The sequence below is a fragment of the Muntiacus reevesi genome, chromosome 1 (assembly GCF_963930625.1).
Source record: "Muntiacus reevesi chromosome 1, mMunRee1.1, whole genome shotgun sequence".
Lineage (NCBI taxonomy): Eukaryota > Metazoa > Chordata > Mammalia > Artiodactyla > Cervidae > Muntiacus > Muntiacus reevesi.
In genome coordinates this window covers 72,569,717-72,580,154 of record NC_089249.1, presented here as the reverse complement: position 1 = coordinate 72,580,154, position 10,438 = coordinate 72,569,717, and the positions used below count along the sequence as shown (strand labels likewise).

The window sequence follows — 10,438 nt, the reverse complement described above, 5'->3', positions numbered from 1 at the left end:
CCGGAGAAGGTGGCACTGGGCGGGCAGGGATTTCAGGAGATGCCTGGGCGGAGGGTAATGAGGAGCAGAAGGAAGACCATAGCTAACATCTTCCAGGTGGCGCGAGTGGTAAAGACTTCCCTCGTGGCTCAGCCGGTAAGGAGTCTGCCTGCAGTGCAGGAGACCCGGGTTTGATCCCTGGGTCAGGAAGATCCCATGGAGGAGGACATGGCAACCCACTCCAATATTCTTGCCTGGAGAATCCCATGGACAGAGGAGCCTGGCAGGTTGCAGTTCATGGGGTCACAAAGAATCAGACACGACTGAGCAATTCAGTGGTAAAGAACCCGCCTGCCAATGCAGGAGACATAAAAGGGGCAGGTTTTTCCCTGGGCCAGGAAGATCCCCTGGAGGAGGGCATGGCAACCAACTCCATGGAGCATCCCATGCACAGAGGAGCTGACAGAGTCAGACATGACTGAGGCATCCTAGCACACACACGCGCATTGAGTACTTACCACATGCCAGTCACTGCCTCATGTAATCCTCACGACAACCTCCCCAGAGATGAGTAACACAGCTGTTCTCAGTTCTTAGATGAAGAAACTGTTCAGAGAGGTTAAGAAACTTGCTCAAAGTGACCCAGCTCCTAAGGGACAGAGTGGGGACCTGAATCCAGTACTCTGCCTCCTGAGACTGCATTATTTAGCACTCCCTTTTCCACCTTGCCAAGCCACTTCAGGAACGTCTAACTGGCCAGTATCCATTTCTACATCTTCCTACTCCTTTAGCTGGGAGTTGCTGGCCAAAAAAAAGAGAATAATTTAACTCACTGTTGCAACTTTAAGGTAGCTAGAGAATTGACCAACACCTAGGCTATAATAATACTGATAACAGCAACATTTGGCATTTGCTCACCGCTCTGTGCTTTTAATTATTTCCCTGGGGAAAATGAACATTAAAGTATTTCCATTCCTCCAATTTTTTTTTATCAGTGCTCCTAAAGCTATGTCTTTACAGTTATGATCAATGAATAAGAATACTTTTGGGATTCCCTTTTGGTCCAGTAGTTAGGACTCCACACTTCCATTGCTCAGGGCACAGATTTGATCCCTAGTGGGGCTTCCCTGGTGGTTCAAACGGTAAACAATCTGCCTGCAATGTAGGAAACCTGGGTTCAATCCCTGGGTTGGGAAGATCTGGAGGAGGGCATGGCAACCCACTCCAGTATTCTTGCCTGGAGAATCCCCATGAACAGAGAAGCCTGGAGGGCTACAGTCCACGGGGTCGCAAAGAGTTGGACACGACTGAGCGACTCAGCCCAGCACAGGGAACTAGGATGCCATAAGCTGAATTGGTGGCCAAAAAAAAGAGAATACTTTCATGTTCTGGCTTTATGTCACAGGGTGCCTACATGCATGTTTACATATATGAACACAGTAACTGCTTATATTGCTTTGCCATAGATGTTGCATTACCAAGGGAGTGGAGCGTTGGGATATGACACAGATGTGTGAGTGTGACCCCGTCTCTGCAAATATCTAACTCTGTGACATTCAGTAAACCATTTAATCCTTCTCAGTTTTAGTTTTCTCATCCATAAATAGAGAAAATAGTACTTATCTCATAGGGTATCACCCAGGGGTTTTAAATGAGGTGTAACTCACTCAGTGCTGAGACTCAAAGAATCCTTGATAGTAGCATCAGTATTCTGTGCTTACGTGTCTTTCTCCCAAGCAACCGTGTGCTCCTGGTGGGCAGGGACTTATTTCTGTAACTGCTCCCACCCAGCCCATTACCTGGCACTTGGGCTCCATAAAAGTTTGTTGAATGAAGAGTTACTAAGCCCTAACCTAGCCTTTTCTGTTGGACATCTGGGCTGTTTCTAGAGCTTTCACTGTTAACAAACTATACTTCAAAGCCCTTCTATTTACATTGCTTCATTCAATCTGCACACCCTGTGAAGTAGGTGGAAAGAGGCTATTTGTACATATTCATATCCCGTGAAAGATGGAACAACGGTGGCTGACTGAAATGATTCCTGTGGGTCACATCGCAAATCAGTGACAAAGGTTAGAACCCCTGACCCTACCTCCCTTCCTTGGGTGGATCTCTTTTCTTTCTGACTACCTACTTCTGGATCAGAGTGGCCTCTCCAAAAATGAAGACTGTGATGGGGGGCCTGACCAAGAGTCTGACTTGAACCCAAGAAACTGCCTCATGAAATCATATCACTCAGCACTGCCTTTTCCATCTTGCCAGGCCATTCCAGGAACTTCAAACCTTCCAGCACCCAGAAGCCCGACTGGAGGTAAATCCCCAGGAAACCAAATGCCTAATTCCCAAACACATCAGGGCTTGTATTTTCTCAGAGCAAGGAGCTTCTTAGGAAAGAGCCAGCATGCCAGCTTTTCTTCTTTTTTTTTTTTTTTTTTTGAGGGGGGTGAGGAGGCGAGCATTGAGTTGTCCAGGAGGAGGGACGTTGGCTAAAAATAGCTATGGCGTGTGGATCAGCCTCTAGTGGTACCCAGGACTGGGGAGGGGAGGGGGATGCTCTAGAGCTGTCGCCAGACTGGTTGCTGTGGAAACAGGAGAGGAGCAGGGGAGCCTGGGAAGTGGGGATGACACAGATAGCAAGTCCTAGTCAGAGCTGCCGCTACATTTAGGAGAAACAGCAGTGCTTGCGGCTCCCACCCTCCAAGGGTGCTTGGGGTGAGGGGGAGGCGGTGTCAGGGGCATGGACGCTACCCCCCAGGGGTCTCTGCTGCCGGCTACTCTCCTCTCCACACGCTGTGAGTTGAGTTGCGGGGGACTTGGGTTTGGGCCCCTATTTCCAAGGCAAGTGGGGATTTGGGAAAAGCTGGTTTCTGAGGGAGTTTTCATCAGATCCCCTTCCAAAAAATAAGCCCCCTTGCAGGCCAGCACTCTCAAGTGGGAGAAAGGGAAATTCAACAGAATGCAGCACTGGGGTCTTCTGAAAAGGGGACACAGCATGCACATTAAATAAGGAGGAACAGGCTGGAGGAACAGGACTCTTCGGAGGGAAGCTGCAGAAATTGAGTCTTTGCTCCTGGGATGGAGGCAACCATTTCACACCTTTCCTGCCCCATTGAGAAAAATGCAGCCCCTACTTAAGGAAGATAGGAGACAGAACACAATCAAAGTGAGGCTCATCTAGATCCCCAGGGCAATCAATGGAAGGTGAGAGAGTTCTGGGGACTATCAGACTCTGGGGTTTCTTTCTCACACATGGGCAAAGAAATCTGCCTAAGCAGGCAGATTGGGGGTCAGATGACCTAAGACCTTGAGAGAACATCTGAAAGCCCACCTGGACGGAAGCTGGAATAAGTGGGCTCAGGTACTTTTCTGCAGGACCCGTGATCTCTAAGCCAATCAATGCTTGGAGATCACTTCTCAAGGATATCCTGGGCTGCAGGGAGAGAAAGGGACACTCACCACTGGGGGAGGGGAAGACCCTAACCTGCCATTGCACTGGGACTCCTGGACGTGTCCCCGATTCCTCCTGAAAAATAAATATAGGGGATGCCCCCAAGCTCCAAGCCATCTTGTTTTGGTTTTCCCTCCTGCCCTCTACCCCAGCAGCACACACAAACCACATATAAACCCACACACACCCACAACCTCCAAAGATCTACAGAACACCTCACTTCAGAACTTAAATTCAAGAGTGCTGGCTTTGGAGTTTACATATCCAGGCAGTTTCTCCCCAGGACCTGGTCAAATGTCCAGACCATCTGTGGTCCTTATGTCACACTCTTCCCATCCACCACTCTACTACAACCAGTCCAGGATTCCTTGGAGTGGGAGAAGAGGATGATTCCCAGGAAGAAGGGAAGGTTGAAAAGTCTTTAATCTTTATTCTTAACCTTTCCTCATATGGGTCATACCTCCTAGAGGTCCCTAGATGGCTATGGAAGGGCTCTGGGTCTCTCTCTCTCAGGGCAGATTGCAGTCCAGAGAGCTGCTCACAAGGAAGAATTTAAAGCAAAATCAGGTAGGCTTCTCTTGGAATGTGAGATCTGGGACATATGGAGGGGGGCTGTTGTGAGGATAGTAGAGGGAGGTGGGAGGCTGGGGTGGGGAGAGAATGGAAGGGAGGAGAGAGGTAAATGTGGGTGCTTCGATCATTTATCTGAGTTAATGGCTCATCAAGAGCAGGTTGCTAGAGGCTTACAAGCCTAACCTTGATGAACTTTGTGCTTCTTTTACCTCGGCTGTCCGTGTTGATCTCACAGCCTCTGACCCTCCTGCCCATTTGCAGGCTATCTCCACTGTGGAAATAACCCAGGGGAAATGGGGCTAACACTACAGCTGCAATGACCAGCGTCAGTCCTCAGGGAGAATTCTCAGTGGGAATTTCCTAAGGTGGGAATGTTCAACCTTTGCCCACTGGAGATCTTTCACTTGCTTTCCACCACTTTCATTTCTCCTTTGTAAGCTTCTTGAGAGGAAGAGGATGTGCGGGGAGGGGGGGTGGGTAGAGTAAGCAAGGTCCAAGGAGGGAGGAATGGGCAAGACTTTGTGGGTCTGTCTCCTGGTGAATGGTAAAAGAACCTGGTTAGCTGCCAGGCTGAAGGCGGAGATCAGGGATAAGGGGACTGCCTGACTTTAGCCTGGGTGGGGTGGAAGTGGGAGGCCTTTGGGCAGGGAGGGCTCTGCACTAGAGAGGAAGATGAACCACCTGCTTTCAAGAAGCTCACAGTGTACTGATCTCTGGAAACTCCCTCCTTGCCCAGGGCCTTTTGCCTGGGGGTGGCCGTGAGGTGCTATGCAGCCCAGTTATAGGCGGTGGGACCAAGATCTCTGTTACCACGCCTCACCCTTTCCCTCTAAACTAATCAGTCATGCAGAGTGAGATCCAGTTCATACACCCTATCCCACCAGATCCTCACGAGTTTGTAGCTGCGGGTGGGGCCAGCGAGGGCTGTGTGTATCGATCGTTCCCATTCTACCGATGCGGCTAGACGAGGCTAAGAGGCAGCAAGGGGCTCGCACAGGGCCCCCCGGCCCCTGCGCGCAGGCCCGGACGTCTCGGTCTCTCCGGCAGGGTCCGCTAACACGGCCCACCTCTCAGCCCCTCCAGGCCCCGCGCCGCCGCCCGGGCCGTGACCTCGCCGCCCGCGGCCGCGGCCATGGCGCAGGAGAACGCCGCCTTCTCGCCGGGCCCGGAGGAGCCGCCGCGGCGCCGCGGCCGCCAGCGCTACGTGGAAAAGGACGGGCGCTGCAACGTGCAGCACGGCAACGTGCGCGAGACGTACCGCTACCTGACCGACCTGTTCACCACGCTCGTGGACCTGCAGTGGCGCCTGAGCCTGCTCTTCTTCGTGCTGGCCTACGCGCTCACCTGGCTCTTCTTCGGCGCCATCTGGTGGCTGATCGCCTACGGCCGCGGCGACCTGGAGCACCTGGAGGACACGGCGTGGACCCCGTGCGTCAACAACCTCAACGGCTTCGTGGCCGCCTTCCTCTTCTCCATCGAGACGGAGACCACCATCGGCTACGGGCACCGCGTCATCACCGACCAGTGCCCCGAGGGCATCGTGCTGCTGCTGCTGCAGGCCATCCTGGGCTCCATGGTGAACGCCTTCATGGTGGGCTGCATGTTCGTCAAGATCTCGCAGCCCAACAAGCGCGCCGCCACGCTCGTCTTCTCCTCGCACGCCGTGGTGTCGCTGCGCGACGGGCGCCTCTGCCTCATGTTCCGGGTGGGCGACCTGCGGTCATCGCACATCGTCGAGGCCTCCATCCGCGCCAAGCTCATCCGCTCGCGCCAGACGCTGGAGGGCGAGTTCATCCCGCTGCACCAGACCGACCTCAGCGTGGGCTTCGACACGGGCGACGACCGCCTCTTCCTCGTCTCGCCTCTCGTCATCAGCCACGAGATCGACGCCGCCAGTCCCTTCTGGGAGGCGTCGCGCCGCGCCCTCGAGAGGGACGACTTCGAGATCGTGGTCATCCTCGAGGGCATGGTGGAAGCCACGGGTGCGCGCGGGCCCGAGGAGGAGGAGCAGGGGAGGGGAGCGGGTGGGCGGGGAACTGGACCGAGAGGAGCCGGGGCGGCGAAGCAGGGGGCGAGGAGGCATGGAGGGACTGGTAGAGAATGGATGGAGAGGCTGGTAGAGGACGAGAGAGGCTGAGGAGAGATTCGGGACCTGGGTTGGGAGAGGTGTGTGAACAGAGTGATCCCCGGGAGCCGAGAAAAAGCAGAAATTCTCCGAAGTAGCCCTGTCAGGGGCCCTGGCTGAGAGGTGCAAATAGGGAGATGGGGAAAGTAACGACTAGCCAAGCCAGTGCTTACTCCGCGCCCTGCACGGTTCCAAAGCACTTTACCCCTCTGAGCTCATTTAATCCAAGCCCCATGAAGGAGCCCGCTGAGGTTCTCATTTTTGTGCTCATTTTTCAGGGAGCAGGATGCCCCAGGGAGAAGTTAAGTTGTCCACAGTCCCAGGCTAAGTAAGCAGTGGACTTGGGCAGTCTGGCTTCAGTGTTTAGGGTGCAGAGTAGGAAGGGAGATTTAGGTTCGCAATCTTTCTCTATACTGAGAGGTCCATGCTTCTGGAATTTGATGGTGAAGGTTTTCCATGACCTGAGTTATTCCTACTCTGGACCTTAAGGAGAGGTTGATAGCTGCTCGCAGCTCTACCTGGGTTTCCCAATCCATCAAAAGACTCAGTCTCCACTGACAAAGGAAACAAACAACCTGAACATTTCGAGCCCCTTTCCAGAAGGAATTGGCAATGTACCTGTAATGTCAGAACTTTCAACTCAGGCCTACACAGTGAAACGTTTGGGAGCAGGTAGGACAAGAGCAATGTAGCAGGACCAGCAAATGAGTCCTTTGATACTTGAGATCTAGAAGAGGGAAAGGGTACTTCCCTGGCAGTTCGGCGGTTAAGACTCTGAGCTGCCAATGGAGGAGGTGGGGGCTTGATCCCTGGTCTGGGAACTAAGATCCTGTATGCTTTGATAGGGCCCAAAACATTTTTTTTTTTTTTAATGGGGATAGAAATGGGAGGAGAAGATTGCAAGTGGATAACCAAAGGCCCAGCAGGTGGCCCTGTGGCTCCTGCCTGTGTTGTCCCCTGCTGGCTTATCCTAGGTTGGTGCCAGCAAACACGCTTCACTCTGAGCCTGTACCACTGTCTGCCTCAGTCTTCCTCACGCCTTCCCCCACACCATACCCCCACCCCCGTTCCTTTCCCTCCCCCCACTCACCCTGCTTCCTTTCCTCTCATCTCACCAGCTGGCCCTCTTGCTGGTACCTGGGAAATCCCTGCCCAACCCTCTTCTCATGTACGGCCAGCCCCTCACCCTCTTCCTCGAACCCCCTCTCTCCAGGGTCACTTTTGCTTCCCCTTCCCCTCCTCTCCTGGACATTTCCTATGCCAGCCAAAGCAACAGAGAATGCCAATGTCCCCAGACCGGCTCAAGGCAGGGCTTTCAGTGTTAAGAGCCAGTCTCTGGTCAGCTAATGTTCACTCTTCTGTTCCCCTTTGTTCGAAGGTAGATATGAACTGAGGGGGGTGTGAGAGACCCCGAGTAGAAGGAGAAGCTTTTGCCGCAGTGGCTGTGCCCACCCCACAGGGAAAACAGGCCACACAGCCATGGCAAGGAGTACAGGAGAGCGGGGGGGAGGAGAGAGGGAGGGGGGCTTGTCGGAATTTTCTAGGGAGACAAGGTTGGAAAGGATGGTAATATTTTGGGTGAGACAGTCAGCATCCAAAATGCTTCTGAAAAGCAAGTATAATGAGCCAAAAACCCAACAAGATGACATTTAAAAGGAATAAATATAAAGTTCTAGATTTAGGCTTTAAAAAAATCACTTATGTAAGCACAGCATGGAAGAGCTCTGGTGAAAAAAGAACTGGGGGTTTTAGTTGGCCACAGGCAATGTGACACAGCTTCCCAAAATGTTTATATAATGTAATCTTGGGCCCTATTAGCTATAGAATCATGGGCAGAAGGAGAGGCAGTGAGCCCTCTCTTATGCATGCAGCAGGCCACAGTTGGAGTATTTATCACACTCAAAGTGCTTAAAGCATCCTTCTTGGCCATTCTGGTTTTCAGTCAAGAAAGTAAAATTTTTGGAAGCCAGGTCACAGGAATGGTGAAGGGAGACAGATATTCAGTCTGAAAGAGAGAAGACATGAAACCTGAGACTCCTGCTTCCAGTTACTTGAAGGGGTGTCATAAAGCAGAGGAATGAAACTAAGGGAAGCTGATTTGGGCTCTATATAAAGAACAACTCAAAAATTAGAGCTATTACACAAAAGAGGGGATTCCTTGTGAGGTGGTGAGGTCTTAATCCTAGGAGACAATCAAGTGCAAGCTAAATGCACATTATTGGGGATGCTCCAGTGGGGTACCCTGTATGGAGAGGCAAGTTGGACTAGATGATCCCCAAGGTCAGTCTCAAGGCTAAGCTTCTCTGATTGGCATCTCCGATGGAGGGGAAGGGAGAATGCGGGCCAGAGATGAAGCGGGGAGGAGGGAAGTACAGGAATTGGGAAGAAAGAGAAAGTAGACTGGACTAAAGGGGGTTGCAGGCCCTTGAGGAGGGCTACAGGGAAGAGTTTTAGGAATAGGGTTGTGGAATGATACAGGAGAGGTAGGCTGGAGCTGGATCTCCTTGACCTATGCCCCTCCCCCCAGGAATGACATGCCAAGCTCGGAGCTCTTACCTGGTGGATGAGGTGCTCTGGGGCCACCGCTTCACCTCAGTGCTGACCCTGGAGGACGGCTTCTACGAAGTAGACTATGCCAGCTTCCACGAGACCTTTGAGGTGCCCACACCTTCCTGCAGCGCCCGGGAGCTGGCCGAGGCCGCGGCCCGACTGGACGCCCATCTCTACTGGTCCATCCCCAGCCGGCTAGACGAGAAGGTGGAGGAGGAGGGGGCTGGAGAAGGGGCAGGAGAGGGGGCTGGAGAGGAGGCGGGAGAGGGGGCGGGTGAAGGGGCTGGGGTTGACAAAGAGCAGAATGGCTGCCTGCCACCCCCAGAGAGTGAGTCCAAGGTATGACCAGATTCCTCCAGACCCCTGTGGCAGGGCCAGACACAGGTACCTGGGGAGCAGGTGGAGAAGGAGTCCGGCAAGGTCCCTATGAATGCACCAAAGCTGGAGAGCCGCCTCAGAATCTCAGGTCTGGGATCCAACTGGGAGGGCAGAGATCCTGACTTCAGGAGAATGGAGGGTGGGGATGGGTGAACTTACCCAGCCTGTCTGTGTTTGACCTTCCTGTCTGTTCATGGGTGGATGGGTGGACAGAAGGATGGGCCTGTGTGAGCTGGATGAGAAGGTGCTAGCAGAGAGATACAGCCGGTGGATAGATAAACGGGCCGACAGGCTGGTGGTGCGCTCAGGGCTGCTGCTAACTCACAGAGCGTCTTTGTGCAAATTCTAAAAAGGCACCCTTTTCCTTTAGACTGACACCACCCTAAACCAGGGTGCATGGTTTGGGGAGCAGATGTGGGCTGGATTTTAGTCCCCACTCGTCTCCTCAGCCAGCCTCTCCGAGTCTGGCGCGTCTGTCTCATTGGACACAACAGCCCAAGCTGACCCAGGGAAGAGAAGGCTGGAAGGAGGAAGGCAGAGAGGAAGAGGCTGTCCTCCCACCTCCACCCGCACCACCATGACAGGCTGGGAGGGAGGCTGAAAGGCTGTGGGGGCAGCTCAGTAGGGTGAGAATGAGCTCGTCCACAATGCAGGGAAACCAACTGTAGGTAAGATGCCAGAGCTGGGGCCCTGGGGCCCTGGGGCTGGGCCTGGGGAAGGCAAAGCGGGGCCGACCACCTTCTAACAGCGGAGTGAGCTCTCACAAGTGCCCCTGCAAAGGCGGGAGGGGAGAGCAGGGCTGTGAAGGCAGGAACCAGGGGAGGCATGGAGCTCGTGAGTTCACTAGAGCTGGGACCCGGGGCCCGCAGGAAACCAGAGTCAGTCTTGGGGTACAGTGAGAGGGAGTCATTCATGTGGCTACTGGGTGCCAGCTGGGTCCGGAGCACTGACCTGGGCATGTGTGGGGAGGATGGTCAGAGATCTGATTCCTATTCCGGGAATACAGCGCAGGCACGTGGGAAAGAGACATATGCCTTTGGCATCTGTTTCAAACCAAGAACCTGGGCGATCTCTCTGAGTAAGGGTGGGCGGGCTCGGTGATCAGAAAGCTGAGGACTGAGTCAGACCTGGAGGGTGACTTGAGCCAGCAGCTGTGAACTTGGGTGGGCATCGGGGCCAACCTGGAGGGCTCGGGGACACAGATGGTTGAACCCCACTCCTGGAGTTTCAGACACAGTAGGTCTGGGGTAGAGACTAAAACTCTGCATTTCTAACATGTTCCGGGTCCTGATGCCAGAACAGGGACCATGCTTTGAGAAGCCCTTCCCCAAGCAGATTGGGGGGTTCTGTCAGGAAGTGGGCATCAAGCTGAGGAGTAGTTGAGG

The 10,438-nt window shown here is 53.7% G+C and overlaps 1 protein-coding gene across 1 annotated transcript; it reads left to right on the top strand.

The window, feature by feature from the left end:
• Positions 1-2,255: 2,255 nt before the first annotated feature.
• Positions 2,256-9,020, top strand: KCNJ9 (potassium inwardly rectifying channel subfamily J member 9). The gene is made up of 3 exons (XM_065925459.1): positions 2,256-2,290; positions 5,075-5,982; positions 8,653-9,020. Exons 2-3 carry the CDS (start codon positions 5,133-5,135, stop codon positions 9,018-9,020), a joined length of 1,218 nt encoding a protein of 405 aa, XP_065781531.1. The 5' UTR covers positions 2,256-2,290; positions 5,075-5,132.
• Positions 9,021-10,438: the final 1,418 nt, after the last annotated feature.